The 23,299-nt window shown below is 37.0% G+C and overlaps 1 protein-coding gene across 1 annotated transcript in view; it reads right to left on the bottom strand.

Moving 5' to 3' along the window:
- The window catches only part of AGXT2 (alanine--glyoxylate aminotransferase 2), a 1,286,299-nt gene that overhangs the window by 243,886 nt on the left and 1,019,114 nt on the right, over nucleotides 1-23,299 (bottom strand). The window contains exon 12 of the mRNA XM_044070154.1: nucleotides 8,669-8,818. Coding sequence (XP_043926089.1) covers nucleotides 8,669-8,818 — 150 coding nt within the window. The remainder of the gene's footprint in view (nucleotides 1-8,668; nucleotides 8,819-23,299) is intronic.

The following is a 23,299-nucleotide window of genomic DNA, read 5'->3' as shown; positions in this document are numbered from 1 at the left end:
GTGTGCTATTAAACTATTTGCTGTATCTATGGCTGTAGTTCTTTGTTTTTCTGTTTTCTGTGGTTCAATGTAGTTCTATCAGTGTAACTGGGCCACTTAATAACACATTTTTTAAAAATATTTAGACACGTCATTTTTTTGCTTGCCATTAGAGAAAAAAATTAAAAAAAAAAAACATTTTAACAGAGGTGTTCCAACTAACTGGAATTGCTAATCAGGAGAAATTCAGAATAAAATACACAGTTTATGTTTCAGGATTTGGCTAACAGAGTACATTAAACATTTTTATGCATGTTTTTTTCTCCAGAGAGAATGGCTACAGCCAAAGCAATGGCAATCCTCAACAATAACTGTTTGACACTGCACATTTATTATAGTAATGTTTACAAACACTGGACTTAATATTATCCCTAACACTGTGCATATTTATGTGTTAAATACTATGCATTCTGCTACCTAACATGCTGTATACTCAAACACTATTTGTATGTAGTCTATCTGTAAATTTATAGTAAGTTTATAGTAGACAAAGAATGGCTGAAGATTCCCTGCTTGCAAATAGTCCACTGTGGCTGGAAACATATTTTTTATGTATACCACTTCATTGAGATTGTAATGGTCTACAAAACAAGATACAATAGGGAGTTTGCAACATGCAGATTACATTTAAAAGAAGACAAAATGTTTCCCGTAACTTCCCTGCAACTGTCATGTGAAAGATTTTACATACACATTACAAAATAAAACGTCTGAAACCATAACAACACAAATAAACTGTACAAGTAAGATTTTATTGTAAACATAACTTTATGAATTTTCATAATAATACATTTCAGAATAGATCAACATATTAAGGGTACAGAATTCCAACATAGTTTTTAAAACATTGTCATCATCATCAACTGTCTTTTTCCCATTTTCAGCATAAGATTGGAGTGTTATGTAAACCTGTCTCGATGCAAAGCCACTCTCCTATATTCTTCAATAGCCATGCCTGACCCTTGCAGATCTTCTGTCATGTAATTCAGCAATATGGCAGGTGGATATACTCATTTCCTTTAGCCTTCTACCTAGTTTTCCCAAATCATTGTCTACTTCTCTGCATGTGACTGAAACATCATAATCTGCTCTCCTGACTTTCTTTGCAATTAGCGTTACTTTGGTTTGTGCTCTGATGTCTTCATTTCTGTGTCTGTCCCACAGTGTCCATCTTACTGGTCATCTCAGACACTTCCTCTGCATTATCTCAAACTTCCTCAACTAAACTGCCTTCACTGCTCAAGATCTTCTGCCACACAGAAGCATTGGTAACACCACTGGTTTGTACTCCTTAATTTTTAGCTTCTTTGGCATTTTTCTGTCACACACAACCACTGACACACTGTGCCTGTTGGCTGCAGCACTCGCTTCTCCTCAACCATCCCTTCTGGATACCTGAAACTGTTAATCCATGCCACTATTTCTCCTTCTATCTCAAATTTTCAGCTTTTAATGATTTCCCTCACTTGCTGCCATGGCAACTATTTTGTCTATACTAAGTTTCATTACGTGTGTGTCTTCTGGTTTGCATTCCAATTCTCTATCGTGCACTGAGGTTCCTGTTCAGAGTCTGCTGATAGTGCCACATCATCTCTATGCAGCAGATTTGAAGATAATGTTCTCTTCAACCTGTTACCTAATATAGTCCATGACAAGCATGAACAACACTGTGCTTGGAGATGAACCCTAATGTACACCTGCTTCCTCTGGGAACTCCTGGGCCAGGAGCCCAAACACTGGTTGTGCATGTGTCATCGGGTTCTTGAAAACATTTGTATTACTAACTTGAAACATTGAAAGAATATGAGAATTATAACTGATGTACCTTTTCTGAGGTAAAAAAGTCTATAACTAATTATTGTCATTATTTATTAAGTGCAATTCACAGCAGGTAAAGTTTAAGATTATTATCCACTATCATCCTTAATAATTTGCTGCAAGAAATGACTTCAATTGTTTTATTATTAAGAGAGAAGATTTTATTTATTTATTTTTTCATGAAAGAGGATTTGGAGAAAAAAAGAAGTTTGTGTGTGTGTGTGTGTGTGTGTGTGTGTGTGTGTGTGTGTGTGTGTGTGTGTGTGGTGACCCAAATGCAACATATGCACACCGTCACCTTTTTATTTACAAAGAAAGCACTGCTAGTTACTACCTAATAAAATTAACTTTAGTAACTGGGAAGAACTCTGAATGTTAGCTCTTTTGAACTATTACAAAATGCACAAAAATATTCACAGATACTTGATTCATCTCAATATGGTTTTATCAAGTCAAAATGACATCTGGCTAGCCTTATTGAATTTTATGAGCTGATTAGCCAGGCATAAGATCAAGCCGTTTTGTAATATTGCTATCTATATGGAGTTGACAAAAGCCTTCATTTCAATCTCTCAGTCATGGATTATTAACAGCTTAAAAAAAAGAGTTAATCTATACATAATTAGCTTTCAAATGCCTGATTGTGGTAAAATAATTATGAACACAATAATGTATTTCAGGTTTTAAACAAACCGTACCTCTCAACCAGGAAACATCAAAAATCTGGACAAAGCCCATGAAAAATAGGTACAAATCTGTACACTGATTAACATGCAATTTGCATACATAATTATGTGACCCTGAACACTCCAGTGGAATTGTGGGATACCAACTTTCAAATGCACACTGAAGAACAGACAACCAAAATATGGCCACAGACCCACTAGTAAATGATAACCATTTTTTTGGTATGTGTAGCAATTACATTCACTGGGAAGGGAGAAGATGATGAACCTTAGGATTTTGTTTTTGGTGACTTGCAGTATGTGGGTTTTGTGGTAAAAGTAGGGCATTTAATGGTAGGCAATATTCTAATCTTAGCAAAAGAGTATTATAGTTTGCTAGGACCTCCAAAAGTCACTCTCCATGGCCTACTGATCAGTGATGTAGCTAGAGTTTCTGCTGCTTGGGGCTGTCTTTGAGTTTGACGCCCTTCCTCCCTCACAAAATCATCATCAAATGGGGCCCCCATACACAGCCCACCCCCTGCAGCCATTCCAATGTCCCATTACTTGGCTATTTTGCCCTATTTACCATGAACACTGTAATGTGCATACTGCTGTATGTGGCAGTGGCACTGATAATACAGATAGCAAAATGTTACCTTAAAACTGTCCCTAAGGACCTGAGCTGGCACAGAAAATACTTTGAAACAGTTCTCAGACACCTGCATATCCAGTTCAAGCAAAACAAAGAGGAGCAAAAGAAGGAACAAAAAAGAAATTGCTGCTTATCTTATGCAGAGATCTCTCACTGTTCCACAAGCAATGGTGTACGACTAGACTGCTTACTGAAATCTGCTTTTGTCAAAACAAAACACAAGGGCTCAACTCATTTAATCATAAATAAAGTGGTTTATTAATAATAAAGATACAGTGCTCAGCTCTGTAAGAAAAGGAGTATTTCCAGCCAAAAAGTTACAAATGATGCATGTAAAAAACAAAATAAAAATAAAGTTGCCAAATCTCAAAGGCAGGATCATAACCCCTCCCTACACCAACCATATAACACATTTGGACCACTTTGCAAGTCTTAATGACTCAGTTCTTCTGGCCTCTTCTCACACAGCTTACAAGCATGCAAAACACCAAAGAATAGCTTGTGGAAAAGCATATCCAACATTTGTTTTCATAATTCAGTCTGTACCATAGACATAAGATAAAATCACCTCTGCAGTTTAACGTTTCTGTTTCCTGCTTACACTTGCTTGGCTGGAGCTGGAGCAGCTGGAAATGAGACCTTGAGCTCAATTCTGATAGGCGAGAAGGCTGTTTCACGGAGCCGACATCATCATGCATGCGATGATGTCCGCTGAAAAAGCCAAAAAATAAAAAATAAAAAGCCAGGAAATTCAGAAATTAATGGGTGCCACTCAGGACTTGTGGCACCCCATTATTATTTGTACCCCAAAACTAGGTAAAAAACAAGTAATTTGATATGGTTGGGAGGTATGAAACAAAGACATAGCAGCAGTATTCTAGCTTGTTTCACATAAATGTATATTAGCCCTGCAAAGCCAGAGTGTTTTTAAAATAATCAATTAACAAGAAGGAAAGTTGCTTTCATCCACATTTGACCCACACCCCTCAGTAGTTATAACCACTTTGCTGTGTACATCTCATAGATTGTGGTAAAAATACCTCTCAAACTTTTAGAACAAAAATCAGGGCAAAGATAAAAAATAATGAGGAATAAAGACCCACAATCAGGAACATATTTTAAATATTGTTACCATATACTTAAAGTTGCTTGAATAAAGTGTTAGCATTAGCGTGTATTTTCTGAATAACATGAAGTCTGAAACTCAAATTTATGTCTTTATTTAGTGATTGCAATACTCAACAAATTGCCAAAAATAACATTTTATGAGGGACAATCCAAATATATAAGCCAGAATTAGCTGAGTAATATGGGAATTCAATTTTGCTTCACATATACAGTCATTTGTCTATATTATTTCAAATTATTTCAAACAAATGCACATTTGTCCTATGAAGTCAAATGGTTAACTGAGCAAACAACAATATAAATGCTTCTACCCATGAACAGATCTACCCCCACCTGGTAGTTACAGCCACTTTGTTTTGTATACCTCACCTAACTGTGATAAAAAATAATACCGCTCAATTCAACTTATTAGTGCAAGAATCAGAGACAAAACCAAAACAAATTGAGGGATAAAGGCTTTAATCCAGAGGAAGCTTGTAAATATTATTATGTTTACATCGGCATGTGTTTTTTGAAGTATATGAAGTCTGAAACTCAAATATCTGTCATTATTTAAAAATTGCTGTCCTCAGTGATTTGCCAGAAAACTACAATTTTACAATGAAAATGTTAAAACGAGACAAGGTCAGAGACATTCTGCAGTTCCCAAATGTTATTTCATACAAATATACACTAATCTTGTGAAGAAAGAATGTAAGTTGAGCAAATGACAAAAGGGTAAAGTTGCTTTGATCCACAGCCACCCTCCCTCATTTTATGACTGCAAATCTCAAAGATTTGGCAGAAAAAGTACAACTTTTATGCAGCACAGAGCAAAAATATTAGGCAAAGTCAAAGGGAAATATTGAAAATCAGAAACAGTTTCAACTTACTTTCACACAAACAGCACCTGGAGAGTAAATATTCCAGTGTATTTCATACAAATACACACTGGTCTTGCAAAGCCAGACTGTAAGATAGGTAAACAACAAAAGGGAAGTTGCAGACAAAAATATTAAGCAAAGATAAGGACACTATGTGAAATCATGGTTTCAAATTTGTTTCACACAGATTGGCTATAGCGTAAATTTATTTATTGTTTAATTATTTATTGACCTTTGATTACCAGGAGAGTCTGACTGGGAAGAAGCACATTTTCAGTTAGGGCCTGCGGAGAAAAGCTTCAAATTATTACAAAATATTTTAAGAACAATAATTTTACAATCTTTAAAAATAAAACAAAAACATCTGCAGTTTAAATAATTATAACAAACTATCCATAATATAAAAACATTTGCTAAGAATCGATGCAAGTTATATGATAATCATTTAATGTTAAAGAAATTTTAGACAGTTTGTAGAGAAATTAAAGGTAAGTTAGTGTACTACAAACAAGAATTTAAATAAAGCAAATGAAGAGGACAGGTTGCTTTCATCCACAGCACATCGAGCATGCCCCCAGTCTAGGTGTCTGAGAACTTGTTAAAACAAAGAGCAAATATTTCAATTTATTTCACATAAATAGACATAGGTTCATAGGTGGTTACTAAGCATTCATTCCTGGAGACCATTAAGGAGCCTAGACTAAAATTCCAAATTGATGCAATGTAACATCTAGTTAAGCATCTTGCTCAATGTCAGACAGTAGGCAAATGAAGCCTGAGGGAATCAGACCCTGTAGCACAGGAGGTAGTTTGTGAACAGCACATAGCCTTAGTCCACTGCAGTAATTGCCACACTAGCCTTTAATGTCAGGTTTAAAATGAAGAAGGCAAGCTACTTTTATACACAGCACAGCTAACCTCCTTCATTTGGGGACCTGCCAAAAAAAAATAATATATATTCCAGTTTCATCCAAATGCATACTAGCATTTAATACATGATTTTCAATTAAGAAGGGAAGTTGCCTTAATTCAAAATACAGATAACTCTCCCTAAAAAAAGACAGAATACATATTCCAATGTATTTCACACTGGACCAGTAATCAAGGAGCCTCAATCTTGATTCCTCACCACTAGCACCAGTGGGGGATGTACATTGGGAGGATAAGTACACACACAGTACCTCTGGATGCAACACTCTCTGTATCAAGTGTAATTTCCCTTAAAAGCACACATAGACCACAGTCAGTCCTGGGCTGGTTTCTCCCTCTTTCTCTAGATCCCCACTAGCATAGCTATTGATTGAGATTTCAGCTGAGTGGTCACGACAAGACCACCAACACTTTCTCTGTCCAACCAGTGCTTCATGTCCTTGCTCAAGTAGCTGACACACACACACACACACACACACACACACACACACACACACACACACACACACACACACACACACACACACACACACACACACACACACACACACACACACACACACACACACACACACACACAAACACATACACACAAACACACAAACACACACGCAAACACATACACTCTTTGAGGATTGAGTTACACACACACACACACACACACACCTGGGAAAGGCTGGCACAGGTTTACTAGCTATGTCCCCTTCTGCCCAGACTTTAAGGTGGTTTCCCCTGCCACTAGTCACTCCTTGTTAGCTACTTTAAGGCCCTTAACAAAGGGTGTCCAATCTTATTGTGTAATGTTACTATTAACACAAATGGTAGTTTGACCAAGGGCTAGGCTAGTAAGAGTGGCCTGCATAAAGTCACCAAATAAACATGCAAATACTCTCAGAACTTAAATATATCTAGACAGACCAGTCATAATGAAATGTTTAAATATATTAAAAGAACAAGAAAACACTCAGTATATATTTACAGTTACATCAGAGTTCAAAATCACAGGAAATATTTGAAACAGCATTGCAGGACAGTCTCAAATAAATAAAGAAACACATCTAAATTAAGTTTTGTTATCTATATTCCTGACTATATCTAAAACAATTATACTTTACCCTAGTACACTTACTTCAGAGCAAGCAAAGCAGATGTTATGAGTGTATCTTGATGTTTTCAGGTCAAAGACAAAATACAGCATACAGTCTCTCACTAAGAGATTTCCCAAATTAATATCTTAAATATTACTGCTGGGATAGCTCACAGAATGACATAATTTCCTGTCATGTGACTGTATCCCAGGTGAAATCTTCCACTGATGCAACTGGTAGCATTTATCATCTACCTGTGGAAATACATAGACAAGGGCTTTTCATAGATCTATGACAGATCCTGGAAGTCATAAAACAATAAAACACTTCCAAGACAATACAGAAAATGTTTAGTTCTAGACATTGTACATGTTACTGCACTGAAACTGAAAGATAACATCCTTTTATTACATGGCCAGAAGGTAATTTAATTTCAGCTATTTTTCTGGTCACCCTCTTGTGTTCCAGTTTCCATTGTTAAAATATATACATCTAAACAATTACAATAGTGCAGGTACATTTCTGTTCTAATCCAGTAGTGCATGGTGTGGTTACATCTTTAAACAGTACTTTGTAAAATACCTCTTCAGCATACATGTCTGTACAAACCATATTATATGACATACAGTTCTAATACATTTGTAACACACGCATATAAATCATGTTGATATTCACAAATGATATATGATTATTTTAAAAAAATCCAGATAGCTGGGCTGGCAGTATCTCCTTTTGTGACACATGCCAACACACACTAGTTCTTAATGTCAGTCTTTAAACTGAGCAAATGAAAATGGAATGATCCTTTCATCCACAGGAGTTAGCCCACCCCCCAAAAAATTTGGTTGCCTGACAGAATGTTTAAATAAATACTTGCCTTCAAACCGGCAATCCACTAACATTAATAGCTAGCTAGTTACAATTTATAACACATGTACAGTCTTTCTTTTTGCTGCCATCCCAGTGAATCATGGGACAGCAATGAACAGAGCTGCAGCACTTTAGTTAAGGTTGTTGTGGCAAATATTTATTTATTTAAAAACATAGATACATAAAGCACTCAAGCTGAATTATTTTCACTGTCCTAAGTTGCTCATACATAAATAACAGGCATCATGATTTTATAAAGGTAAATATGAAGTCATTTGTCTTTAAGATTTAGTCTTTAAGTGATAGATTGCTCATCATGTTCAACATGTAAGCTAAATGAAATGAGTCAACTTATGTGCTGAACATAAAGAAACTTTTAAAATAAAAGATATTTTCATTGCTGGCTATGGGCCACAGGCAACTGTCCAAATTACTCCTATTGTAATCTACCATTAACATCCATTAAGATAGCTGTAAAGAAATAAATTGATAAAACAATATAAAATTCAATTTGCTGCCACACGTGTCACAACAGACAATATGATTTGTCTGATGGATGAAGGGAAATGCTAAAATAATCTTTGAAAAAAAATCCTTTTTACTGTAACTTACTCTGTCCTTCACCATCTGGATTCCAATCATCAGACCCTTTCCACGCACATCACCAATGATTTCATACTTTTTTTGTAATTTGGCAAACTCCAGCATGAAATATGTTCCCAGTTCATCACAGTTCTTCTGCAAGCCATCTTCTTCAATTGCCTTTGACAATGAATGAAGGAATATTAACTTGATTTATAATTTATACTGTCTAGACATGATGCATTTTTATTTTAGCTTGCTGTAGCTACAACTGCCATATTACTACTTTCCTCCATGAATACCTAATAATAATTATACCAACAGAATAGTATTTAATGATTAATATTACAACAAATAAAATTTTCAGGCTGTCAACTGATGTTGCCACTCCACATCTTAAATCCTTAAGGGGGTCTATATAATCCTGCTGCAACAAACTACATTAGGTCAGAAGGCTTTTAAAGCATTGTGGCCTTGCGAAGTCACTCACTGCCCTATTAAATGCTTGTTTCACCTTAGTATTACTGATAGGCTTTTTATCCAGGAACAAGGAGGTCATCCATAAGACAAACTTCACTCAGGACAGCTTTGTGCCCCAAAGCCTCCCTCATCTGTGGAATACCTCTCCATGTCAAGCAGATCAACAATACATTTAACAGCTGCAGTACCCATACATAATGGGAACTGGAACAGCCAGTTAAAGGCTGTAAGTGCACAAGGCTCACTTATAACTGAAGCACCTGAACATATCAAAAGCATATTTTCAAGAGTCTTTACAGGCTGTACCAATGTTTCTGCTTGCACTCTTCAAAAAGTCATAAAACCCCCAATACAAAGAAGGTTCAAGTGGGTGTTCACATGACAACTACTGCAAATACCTGACCAAGACATGGGATAAGGAATAACCTTGAAACAATGGATATACATGATCAGCAAACACTGGATAGCATTAAATGACAGATACAGAACAGGTGATCAATTGACACCTGCTGATAAAAAAGGAAATGCAGACGTTAAGAAAAAAGAGACAAAAGAGGTTATAAGGTGTCACTGACTTTCAGGGAACATAGCACATGACACTCAATTAAATGATCAACCATGTAACATAAAGTATGCAGTTAGTGCATAGCTCAGATAACAAAAGTGAGTAAAATGTTAACAGATAGAAAATAAAAGTGTAGGTGTAGGACAAGACAGCAGGACATTCATTATATACTAGTCAATACCTCAACAAATTACAAGAAGGGGAAATCAACTGACAAATATCAGATGAATGAAACACTGGATACTTTTATGCACTAAAAATGAAGGGAAAATGTGTTATATGCATACTTATATTAGTCAAACTTTTCTACAATAGACATTATTTCCATTGCTTGATCCACAGATATAAACAAAAACTGTATGTCACAAGCCTAGCTGTGTAATAACTCAAGTACTCTTATTCACCATAGTTAGATGGTCACTATTAGCAGAAAGATATATACACAAACTTATACATTTCAATTAAATACTGGTTCATGAATCCATTGCTTGCCTGTGGTATGCCTTTATTTAAACTGCATTTATTGCCTTGGGTCACATATAAAAACAGCTCACTATAGGCAAGCACACTTACCCATTGTGGTACATTAACAACATCAGCCTAACAAACAAATGCATTTAATGATTTGCCATTGTCCTAGTGTCAGCTATATACCACTTACAAAGTTGAAAATATCACCAAGGGGTGCTTACGCCGTGCTCAGTGAAGAATATGTGAAAAGCAAGATTGTATTTAGAAGACCTTTTTCAGGTATGGTATATGTTACTCACAATCAGTTTACAATATACAATGAATAACAACATTCACTGACTACCATCTTGCACAGATAGAGCCATCTGATAGTGTTGTGAACAAAAGCATAATGAATCTTAAACAGTTGTATAACTATATATATCCATGTACATGTTTTTTCCAATATAAGTAAAGCTTAAAATTGTGTATTACATAATAGCAAATTGAAAGAAAGTTAAGTATTTACAGCCATAAATCCTACACACCAAGTGAAGTTAAATATTTCCTGCCATAAATCCTATGCATACCCAAAAAGTTATTTGTGAGATACAAGCAGTTATTAAAATGTACACAGGCTGAGTCTCATGTTACTTAATTTTTGTCACTAAGTATTGATCTTATAATTTTGAAAGAACAAACCCTTGAGTATAATGCGACACATTAAGTTTAGACATTTTGCTTACTTGCTTTTGCAAAAAGAAGTTACACATTTCAGGAGAAACAGAATATGAAAGGCAGGATAGTTTAAATTCATCTTAGAAGAAACATTCCTATTACTATACTACTGCAGGAATGAGATGGTACAAAGTGTATGATATCTTAAATCTTTAAATGCATGCAGTTAGAACGTACAATTTGTTTGTGACACCTGTACCCGTAACTCACCGACCTGCAAATAGTTATATGCACCTAGATCATGTTTAATATTGAATAACAGTGTACATATGCTGAAACTCAAGAATGTGTAAAGATGAACATTTAAGCATGGTGCAATGCTAACCATATGAATAGATAAAAGTGTTAGGATCGAATGTAATTGTCTGCATACCAGGCGGATGTCTGCTTTTACCTAAAGCATATTTAATGCTTGGTTTTATAGTTATTCATTTACTTGTATCTATATTTCTAGATACTGACACCTATCGTTCAATGATGTTTTGGGAACTTGTTATTATTTTACTTAGTCCTGATAAATAAGTTGGCAAAAGCCTATGCTTATCCAATATGGAGTTTTTTTTAATTTATGTTGAATGATGGTTGAAAAATATTCAGTCTATGATACATATATTTTTTTCAACAAAAAATGTTGTAATGGGTATATGTACTAATACAGATGCTTGAAATAATCATGACTGTAATGGCAGGGATGAAATCTGGATAGTCATGAATCATGAGGCATATAATAGGTTATACACATAGGGGCAGACCATAGTTTAGGGTGAATGAACAAGCATTAAAGCATGTTACACTTAAGGTCCATTCGTCTGACGAAAACAGCATTTCCTTTCTGTTTTATAGAAGATGAACACACTGGTATTTTGGTTGATCCTACCAGCTTATGAGTTGTTTAATGATTCTCCTTAGTTCTGCTAGGCCCATCAGGTAATATGGTGATGACTTAACAGTTATGCTTAAAATAATTTATTGACTGGTTGAGTTACTTATAACAGGGATATACTGAAAGAGATGAATTAATACATAAACAGACTGGCAAAACTGTGATATCATGGTCAAATCTGGAACACAATGAGGGCTGGTAGAATATCCATCTATATGAAAATGAATATGACTACTGATGAGACAAATGGAATGGTTGCCCCTTTAATCAAATGTAAACTGCAGGGCAGACCTATAAATTGTTATTGACAATTGTAGCATAATATGAGCAATCTCTGTCCCAATAAATGCATATATTGTAAAAATGATATATTTTTTCATCACCTTAGTAGTGGCAGCTAGTCCTATCTCAACCCCTTAACTTAAACAAATACAAAACGAGACAGTCTCATGCACAAGCACCACCACTTACATACATGCATACACCAGTATAATTATCCTTTTACCTGACCCTGAAACACACACAATTGCACATATACTAAATCAAGCTCCTTCCCTAACTCTTACTCTAACTCAACAAACATTTGCATGAATGTACACACAAGCATACCCTAATATAGATCCCACTTACCTGTTATGACAAAGCACACATCCAGTAAAATGTCCATTTGACAAACCAGATGTTTGAACAAACAACCCTGCCATCTGGCTGTTGATTAATGGAATGCATGACCAAGCATACTGCACATGCTCTCGCTATGTGTTTCATATACTTATATATATATATATATATATATATATATATATATATATATATACATATATATATATATATATATATATATATATATATATATATATATATATATATATAACACACACACACACACACACACACATATATATATATATACATATATATATATATATATATATATATATATATATATATATACACTAAATATATATATACATACAAACACACACACACACACACACACACACACACACACACACACAGCCACACAAGAAGAAGAAGAAGATATATATATATATATATATATATATATATATACAGTATGTATGTTTACACACACACACACACTGAAACACATGCACCAGTGCATTTTGTTTGTTTAACATTTTATTTTTTTTTATTTTACATTTGTTAACCGGGATAGTCCAACATGGGCAGATCCATGTTTTTCTAAGATATGCTTTGAGAAGTGTTTAGAAGTGAATGTCAGTAGTAGTTGTGATTATGCTGGAGGGGAGAGTATTCCAGTATTTGGCTGTTTTGTGGAAGTATAGAGCTTTGCCAGCTGTATTACTGGCTGTGGTGACATTTAGGAGAGGTTTATTAGAAGATCGAAGAGGATGAGCAGAAGAGTAATGGGTTAGTAATTGCTTTAGTGATGGGAGTCTTGTTTGGAAAGTTTAGGATATTAAAAACACAAGCAAATTGTTCGTAGGTAAGCAATTGTGGCAATTCAAGCCATTGAAGGTCAGTTACTACATGGCAATGATGGGTTCTGAAAGGAGAGTTGTTGGCGAATTTGGCAATTTTGTTGTAACAACTTTTGATTTTATCCAGGTCTGTTTTTCTAATATGGGTTAGTATTGGTGCATAGGATACATGAGAGTGGAGGGGCTAGGAGATTCTAGGTTTTATAAAGTGAGTTTATTTTTATTGGTAGAAAGTTTTTTTTGTTAACCTGTACCCATTTTTTATATATGGATATCAGTATAGATTTTTTCTATTTTTTAAGTTTTAAAGTTTTTTTGTGTGTGTAGTGTGTGTAGTGGTGTGTGGGGGAGAGATTTGGCTGCCATTTGGAAGGTTGGGGAAGTTTTTTTAAGTGGTTTTTTTGAAGAGTTTTGGGTTTGTTTTATTAGTTTTTGTTTTATTAGTGAAGAATGTGATCCAGCCAGAAGAGAAGGAGAAGGGGGAGGATAGTTTCTGTAGGGTGGCAAGAGATGGTGCTGCACAGATAAGTGTTGAGTCATCCGAATACTGTATTAATGTGGCTTGTTTGGAGGAGGTGTGTAGGTTATTAGTGAAAATTGAGAATAATAGTGGGCCAAGTATAGATCCCTGAGGTACGCGTATAGATGTAGGTAGGAGGGGTGATAGTTCAACTTGCCATTGGACAGCTTGCTGTCTGTTTGATAGATAGCTTTTGAACCAGGAGATAGTAGGGGATTCAAAGTATACGGAGGAAAGAGCGTCCAGTAGTAAGGGGTGAGAAACCATGTCAAAAGCTTTAGAAAGGTCCAGGAAGATAGCAGATTCAAAGTTATTATTGTTCCTGTGCAGGTTAACCTGATTGGTAAAAGAGAGAAGAGCAATAGTTGTGCTGTGGTGTGGGCGGAAACCATGTTGAGTGGAGGAGAGAATATTATGTGAGGTTAGGAACTGCATAAGTTGAGAATGAATACATTTCTCTAGGATCTTGGACAAGGGAGAGAGTATGGCTATTGGCCGGTAGCTGGAGAAGTCATAAGAGTTACCTCCTTTATGTAATGGTATGATGTAGGAGATTTTCCATATATGGGGGACATAGGATTCTGTTACTGACCGGGTGATAAGAATTGAAATGGGATAAGCTAAGGAGTCTGCTGCTATTTTAAAAAGTTTGCAGGTATACCATCTGCTGCGAGAGTTGTAGGTTTTAGTTTACAGTGGAGTCTTTTAATCTTGCTAGTCGGAAAAGGTGAGAGGGTAAAGGTGGGTATGTTGTCAGGGAGTTTAGCAGTAGTGGGTGGGTCATTCGTTTTGGCAAATTGGATGGACAGTTTTTGGACTGAGTTTATTAAATGATGGTTAAGTTGGGAAGCGATAGTGGCATTATTGTTAATGGGGGAGGTGGGGGTAGTTGTTTACCAGGTTTTAGTAGAGAGTTTAAGGTGTGCCAAAATGTTTGAGGTTTTCTAGAGTGTTTGTTTTGTAGACCTAGGAAGTAGTTTTGTTTGTCTGGTCTGGTATATTTTTTGGCTAAGTTTCTAAGTTGTTTATAGTTTTGTTTGTTTAGGTTGGAGTGGTCTTTCTTCCATTGCTTCCACGCCTTGTATCTAGAGTTTAATAAGGCTTTTGTGTCCCTACTTAGCCATGGGGCATAATTTGCTTTGACTCTAATTTTTCTGATAGGGGCAACTGAATTCAGAACTCTGGTGAAAGATTCATTGAAATAACCAACTGCTTAATCTAGGTCTAATATTCTAAGTGGTTCCCAGTTGCATTGTTTTAGGGTGTCATTTAGATCTTATGAGTTTAGGTTTTGGTCATTCCTGACCTGTCTATAAATTATAGGATTGGGGATATTGGCATGTTTCCTAAGGAGAAAAGTGGGGAGATGGTCACTTATTTCATCGGGTAGAAGTCCTGTGTGGTAATTATGTTTGGGGCAGTTCACTAATGTCCAGTCAATAACAGACTGTTTTTTGGACTTTTTGTCAATTCTTGTGGGTTCTTGGATTAATTGGGCAAATCCTACCTGTCTACATAGGGGTTCTCCAAGGATCCATCCTTGGACCCCTACTCTTCTCTGTTTTCACAAATAATCTAGCCTCTGCCACCACACATGGCACACTCATACAATACGCAGATGACTCGACCATCATCTGCTCAGCCCAGTCCCTACCCAAACTGCAAAAAGTCACACAGGAAGCCTTTTCCTCTGTTGAAACTTGGTTATCCGATGCCCAATTAATACTCAACCCAAACAAAACTAAACTCATCTTCCAACGGGTCTACTACTAATGCCACAGGTACCGACAGGGTGATTTGTTGTGGGATGTCTGTGCGTTAGTGTCTTGGGCTAGGGGTGGGTTAAGTGAGTTAGGGTTAGGGTGCAGGTAGAGTGTCGGACCTTAGGGTTAGGGTAATGGTGGTGTGTGTTGTCGGTCATCTGGCGTCGGTGAGTTTTCTGTCGGGCATTAGTAGTAGACCCCTTCCAACCCACCAAACATACTCAAAACAACTCTCACTTTAACATCACAGCAAAAGAAAACACCACTATATACACCACTATATACCCAACTGAACACACCAAATTGCTAGGAGTGGAAATAGACAAACTAAAATCTGACATTTACATATCCATGACCATAAAAAAAAGTCCACAAAAAACTAGGAGCGTTATACAGAATAAGCATTTTCTCACCAAAGCAGCAAAGATTTCAATAGCAAATTCCCACCTTATCTCCACCCTATTTTATGCCTCTCCAATATATACCAACCTAAGGCAATGCGATCTAAACAAGCTAGAGACTGGCTACATCCTACCGTAGTTGCCACTGTCTCTCACTTGCTGAACTGGGCTGGCTTGAACTCTCTCACCTCCTTCAATGGTATCAACTCTCACTCACCCACAAACTAGTAAACCATCCACTAAATGTCCCATCCCTCCAGAATCTACTTCAACCCTATCGCACCACCAGACCACTAAGATCCAGCAACAAAAATCACTTGCAGATCACTAAAGCCAATAACTCTGCTAGTGAAGCACTATTCTCTTGCACCATAGCCAAATTATGGAACTCCCTCCCACCCACAATTACCTCCGTACCATCATGCACCCACTTCAAAACTTTACTAAAAGCGCACCTAAAAACATGCTGGCTATGCCCTTGTAACTCCCACTCTAATATCACCCACCCCATCCAACCACTACCTTTCTTTCCACTCCACTAACTACCTTGATTATAGCAAGCTCAGATGCTCATAAGCCTAGTACTTATACAGCAGGAACTTCTTATTTTAACATTTGTTAATGTCTGTTATGTACTTCACAGATAAAGATTCTAGTTGTCTACTGATGTACTATGTTCTTCATCTGTAAATATGTTGTAAATAATTGCTAAGTAAATTGTTAATCGCTATGTAATCCAATGTAACTACTGTCTGTTTATTTTAACTGTGGAGCTTTTCTCCCCGGGCCTCTGCTGAAAATGGACCTACGTCCAGTCGGACACTCCCGGTCAACAAATATAAATAAATAAAAATAAATAAATAAATAAAAATCCATAAAGATTAATTTGAATGGTGGGGTTGTTGGAGTTACAAGCCAACCAGTCAGTTTTTAGGTCTCCTAGTAAAATAGTTTCATGAGAAAAGTTTTGACTGAGCCACTGAAGAATTTCCTCTATAGTATGGGAGTTATTTCCAGGAGGGATATAGCTACATAGAATGTTCATTTGTTTTTTATTGTTCAAAGGTAGAGTGGCACCAAGGATTTCAGCGTTCTGAGATATGGGTATGGGGGTTTGAAGTGGCTGGAGGTTGAGTGAGTTTTTGAATAAAATAGCGACACCACCTCCTTTCTTACACATTCTGCCTGACCTTAGAATATATTTGGGATAGAGGGTTTAAGCCAGGTTTCTGAAATAGTGCGTATATCTGGGGGTATATCTGGGGTATATCTGGGGGGTGGTGTGAAATGAGTGCATGTAAGTCTGGGAGCTTTTTTGCGATACTTCTGGCATTGATGTTTATGATCAGTAGGTCTGATTGAGTTCTGTTTGCTAGGGTGTTGGACCAAGGCCCTGGGTTTGGGTGTATATCTCCTGCTATAAGGAGTATTATGGTGAAAATTATTATGTGCTTAATAGTATATGCTATACGTTTGTAGTGTAAATAAGGTGTTTTTCTGTGGTAGGGATTTGGAAGATGGGTCTTGTTAGTATATAAAACTATGTTGTCTTTAAATAATGTTGCACAGATAGTGAAATTAGTGTGTGTATTAGTAGATGTTAAAGAATGTGTTGTATGGTAGGAGTTCCTGTGTAAGGAGTTGATTGTGTGTAAGGATGTGATGTAGGTTAAGGAAGTGAGTGATAGTAAGAGTAAGGGCAGTGAGAAGAACATATTAGAGTATAGCAGGAAGTAGATGGTATAGAGGTGTGGAAAGCAAGGAGAGGTTAGGGTGTGGTATAAAGAAAGGAGTAACAATGTAAGAGTAATTACCTAGGGGTGTGGTTAGTAGTTAATAGAAGGTAATTGGTGGGGAGAGGTAGTCAGGTGACAAGGAGGATGTATAAATGTAGATGATGTGGGGATGGGTGGGCTTTGGGGGTAGGGTAGGGGAGTGGAGTGAGCCCGTAGGGTGAACGGAGTGGGTAGAGCTGGAAGGTGAGTACAGCAGAAAAAATATCAGCTGTAAAATACTAAGAGGTTGGGGACAGCTGCATGAGAGAGTTGAAATAGTAAAGAATTGGACTTTAAACTTTAGTAGGTGAGCAGTGCCACCTAGTGGCCAAACAGTTAAAGCACAGCTTAGAGGGTATGAAGGGATCAACAGATAATCTGCTGTAGGCTGCTAGCAAGTGTGGGAAAAGCACAGGCACTATGATATTTTAAGGACTAGTAGCACTTTCAGTTACAATATACTGTAGTACATACACTTTAAGTCTTGAGGGGGGGCTATCTGTTAATAAGCTCCTCAGTTGGTTTTGGCAGGGTCCTGTAGTGGATATCCTTAGAGGGTAGGATGTTTTGGCTGTAGTAGTTAGGGTAGAATACAGCACGTACAGCTGTAGGGAAAGAGCAGAATATCACAAATATTAACTGGGTAGGAGCTACAAAGATACACACATAGGACTTTAGCAGAGAGAACAGGGAGAGTAGGGAGAGAAAGGAAAGGAGGCAAACAATCCAAGCAATGTTTTAGATTTGAAGCATATACAGGCTGGAACTATGTTATAAGGCAATTACTATGTGAAAATAACCATTTCGTATACGCACTTTACACCATAAAACAATTAACATTCAGTATTAGAAATATTGGTTGGCAAGCATTCAGACCATTACAATATACTGCTCTGAACACACTCACCTAGCATTCACTTTTCAAACAGTAGATATAGCTGGGAAAAGCACATAAATATGTGCTGTCTAAAATGAATGAGTACCAGTATGTATGAGTGTAGAACTGTACAAATGTGTATGAATGTGTTTGGTGGATGAGATCAGGTTATGTGTATGGTATGGTATGTGTTGGAAATGTTAGTACCTATGTGAGGTTCTACTTGTCATTTACTTAGTATCAGCAGTGCAGCCATTCTTTTTTTTTCTGCCTGTAGTAAGAAATGGTTGTGTTATGTGTGTTTTTGTTTAGGGTATGCATCATTAAGGTGTATGTGCTGTGTTGTGCACAGATGGTGTGGTTTGGTAGCGGCATGTATGATTTGCATGGTGCTGAAATATTGCAGGACTGTGGTGTGGCAAGAACTGGGAATATGACATTTCCCCACAGTAGTGAGATCTTACGTTTGGTATATATAATGTAGTGAGGGTGTGGCATGGTACATCCCCCACATGGAGGTGCAGGTGGGTTTCCCAGTGAGAAAAATATGTTTTGGTTTTAGTTATGTTTATGGTTTTCTTGTTAATGTTGGTTTTATGTGGGTCACGGGTTTGTGCAGCTGGGACTTTGTGGAATCAGATAGCTGTTCACTGGTGTAGTATTGATCATTTTATTTGTCGATGTTTAATGATATAATCATACACACACACACACACACACACACACACACACACACACACACACACACACACACACACACTTAAAGAGTTGAGTGGCTGCTGAATTGAAGTTGCACTTCTGTTCCTTTCAAAGAGAGTGGAGGAAACCTTTCTCTTGTTCCATTAATCGAGGCAATTGGGAGAAATGCTACAGTGAGATGGAGAAAAAGAGACAGTATTAAGGCATAGAGCCTTGGGAGGATGATGAAAGAGCCAGAGTGCACTGAGGCCTATCAGAAAAAGATTCCCATCTCCCCTTTTTTCTATACCTAGTAAGAAGTATTTTAGAAGTTTCTTGGGAAACTGGGTAGGAAGGAAGGATCCAGACAGAATCCATTTTATGTCGAATGGTCTGAGGTTGAAGGGAACCCTACTTTTGTTTAAGAATTAGTGTTTTTTGGAACAAAGGAAAACCTTTGAAAGCTATGTGCGAAATGAGGCTTGTTTATGAAAATTTGCTGAACAGTGAACTGTATCTTATTTGCAAGTACTGTTGGAATATACCTACAGATTTGTAAAGTAAAGCCTGTTTGAGAGCACTTGAAGATGGAACTGTGTTTTATTTTTCCCTATTTTGCAAATCTGTATTATTTTTAGTTGTTTCTTGTGAATAGCCATCATTTCCTCTACAAGTTTGTATAGAGGTTTCAAACTGGGGATAGACTGACAAGAAAATGCTGTGTTGGTGGTTTTCTGTGGGCAAGAAAAGCAGTTTTTCACAAACTGTAATCTGGACAGATTACTGACTGGCTGAAACCTCTGCAACCTTTCCACCTGAGGAAGTTTTGGTGCTGCAGACTGTGAATTGCTTTTGGCTTGAACTGTGTCTGCTAATCCCAGTGAGACATACAGCTTTCTAAGCTGTGTATGACTGTAAAGCTTGTCTGAAGAATCCTTAATCTTCTGTCTGCCACATCTAAAGCAGACAGTCAGTCAGAAACAGAATCAAAATAGGACATTGAGAGCTGGACATTAACAGTAAAGTGTAAAATAACTATTAAACATGGACAAAAAAGATGCATGCAAAACAGTCTAATACAAACATTGTTGAATGCTTCTAACAAAGTGGCTTAGTAGTGAAATTGCTAAAAGTTTGCTTAACAAAGCTTTTCATAATGACTTTGCTGAACAGGTATTAGAAATGTGTTGGGAAATGGTACTGCAGCACAGAGTATGTGTTAAAGATCACTGGTGAAAGGAACACACCAAGAAATGTTCTAGTAACACGTATTTTATAAACTGTATTATTATTATTATTATTTTGAAAAAAAGTCAGACAAATCTGAGTTTTGTGCATTGGAAAGTGGTGGATGTTCAGTGTTCTCAAAACTGAAGCTCAAACAATTTTGGTTTAAAGAAACCTAACAAAGTATATGAGGTGCTGACAAAGTTTGTTGTATGGTGTTCTGAAACAGTCTTGAGTTCCTTTTGCCTACTTAAGACAGTGGCAAAGTTTATTGGAGGAGTTTTGCTGTCTTTGAATGCATTAAGGAACATACAAGCTTAAGTCACTGAGAAGTGAAAGCAAAATGAAGAGTGATATGCAGTGCATCGAAAAGTGGCAATCACACAGACATGGCAGAACTTTATACAACACTAAATCAGGTATTGTCTAAAACTGCTTCTTCACAGAGAACAGCAGTAAGAAATCTACAACAAAGTGTTTGCGAAGCAAACAAAACCCAAGCCTTCCTGACTACTGTGTTGTTATACCAAGGAAGTGTTATACATACAAAAAGAACAAATGAGTCAGGTAGCAATAATGAACAGCATAATTTGTTTTGAAAATTAAAGGGCATTGTCAAAAAGCAAGAACTTGTGGAAAAGGTAAGAAAGATCTTTTCAGTGACCAACCACGGGGTGTGGTCTCCAAGAAGAAATAGATAATTGTAAAGTTGGAACAGGTGGCATCTTAAAATTAAACTGTAAATTAAATAACAAGAGGGTTTAAAGAGTTGTTCGGTAACTTAGACCAACAAAGAAGTCAAAATAAAAGAGAGAAATTTATCCAAAAACATACTCTGAATTTTCAGAACAAATTTAAGTAGAGGAACAGAGAAATAAACTTTAAAGTTCTAAGCAAATGGATAGCACTAAGTAGAAGACTGCTGAAGAAAAAGAATGAACAATTAGAAAAAATGTGGATGCTATGATAAATGTTCAGAAACCGCTTGAGCCGATTTGAAAAGCCAAAGTCAACGTGAAAATTAGTTTAGTTTTGTAGAGACTAAAAAGAGCATGCAAAATCTGAACAAAGAGCAAATAGAAATGGTGTTATAACTTAAAAACAAAGAGGAAAACCAAGTTTAGACCCAAGATGAACTTCTGTGTGATAAATGAAATATTAGCATGTTTGAAAACTGTTAATGATGCTTTCTTGATGTAAGGTGAAAAGTGTTAAGATGTGCAGAGTGAAAATGATTTGCTTAAAGCCTAAATCAAGGAGACTGAGAATGAAATTAAGAACTGTACACAAAGTTTTGCTCATGGTAATGTGGTTAAGGCAGTAGCATAGCTAGGGCAGGGTCAAAGGGGCAACCACTGCTTTTTACTGCAAAATAAGTATCATTTTACTTAATCTGCACTTCTTGTACTGTTTTTATTGTGTGCTGTTATTTTTAAACTGTATTTTTGCTGTTAGATGCACTTTTCAGCCTAGCATAGATTTGGTTCAGATTTGCTGGACCCAGTCTGTTTTTACAGTTTCTGAGCACTAATACAGCTTTCCTCCACAAAAGAGGGCCTCCCCTGCACCCTTGTGAGAGAAGAGTGTAGCTAAGGACCCACCTGAGTGGTAACTGTTGGCCCAGGGCCCAGTCTCGTGCACTGTCACTGGTTAGAGTGTTTTAAATCTGTTTAATTTCTTTGCTATTTATTGCAGGTTGGGACTCAGTTTACCACAGCTGCACAGAGTTTAACAGCTTGCAGCCTTTTCTGCTGTGTTATCCGAAGCATCCACTGCTTTTTACTGCAAAATAAGTATAATTTCTACTTGATCTGCACTTTTTGTACTAATTTTCACTGCGCCCAGTCTCATGCAGTACTACTGGGTAGAGTGTTTTAAATCTGTTTCATTTTTTTGCTATTTATTACCCATGCTTGCATAGTGCGCACCATCTCGCAATGCCAAGTAGTGGTGGTTACCACTGACCGTTATAAATGCAAAGTCCCAGACAGATACATTTTCCCTTAGCTGCTTGTGTTCCATCTGAGGTTTCTTGCTGTTGTGCTTCACTGCCCAGAAAGATACTCAGGTAAGCCTCTTGAGGCATCAATACAAGTCTCACCTACTAAGCCTCTCACAGTTTAGAACTTCTACTAGCCCCTCGGCCATACCCTGGTCTTTCTAGTCCTCTCCCACATTACTGATCACAGTACTATACCTAGTATCATAGATGGACAGTTTCCCACAGTTTCTCTAGCCGGCCTGGTCAACATGGGCATCCTGAGGCAGAGTAGCAATTGCCTTATGTACACTGAGAACCCATTACTTCAATGTCATACATATTCAATATGTAAGAGATGCATCTATATTAAGAATCAAGAATTTATGCTCTCTCACTCACAAATCAGCATATCAGATGCAAAGAATGTTGTCAGCTCATGCAATTCACCTCCTGCACCAACCACATGCACAACACCTAAATCTACATATGTGGAGATACTCACCAGAAGCCTACCTAAAGATCAGAGACCTCCCAAACATAAACATGTTTCACATAATTCACTATCAGCTGAACACAGTACACATACAAACACATGCACCAGTGTCTCGTCTAACAAGCCCCTAAGGAAAAACACAAAATCTAATGTTTTGATCATAGGTGACTCTATTGTGAGACACACAGATGTCCCACTCACCAGTATGGATAAGGAAAAAGTCACGGTCAGATGTCTGTCAGGTGCCAGGATCTGCCATATCACCCGTACACTCAAATCGCTCAGCAACGATACTGTTATGACTCTGTCATAGCTCATGTTGGTGTAAACGACCTGAGATGTACCTCTCTGGACTATATGAAGA

Source organism: Protopterus annectens, chromosome 1.part0 (assembly GCF_019279795.1).
Source record: "Protopterus annectens isolate FY-2018-M chromosome 1.part0, PAN1.0, whole genome shotgun sequence".
NCBI classification, from domain to species: Eukaryota; Metazoa; Chordata; order Ceratodontiformes; family Protopteridae; genus Protopterus; species Protopterus annectens.
The sequence above is the reverse complement of the archived record's forward strand: the minus strand, read 5'-3'. Positions and strand labels throughout refer to the sequence as shown.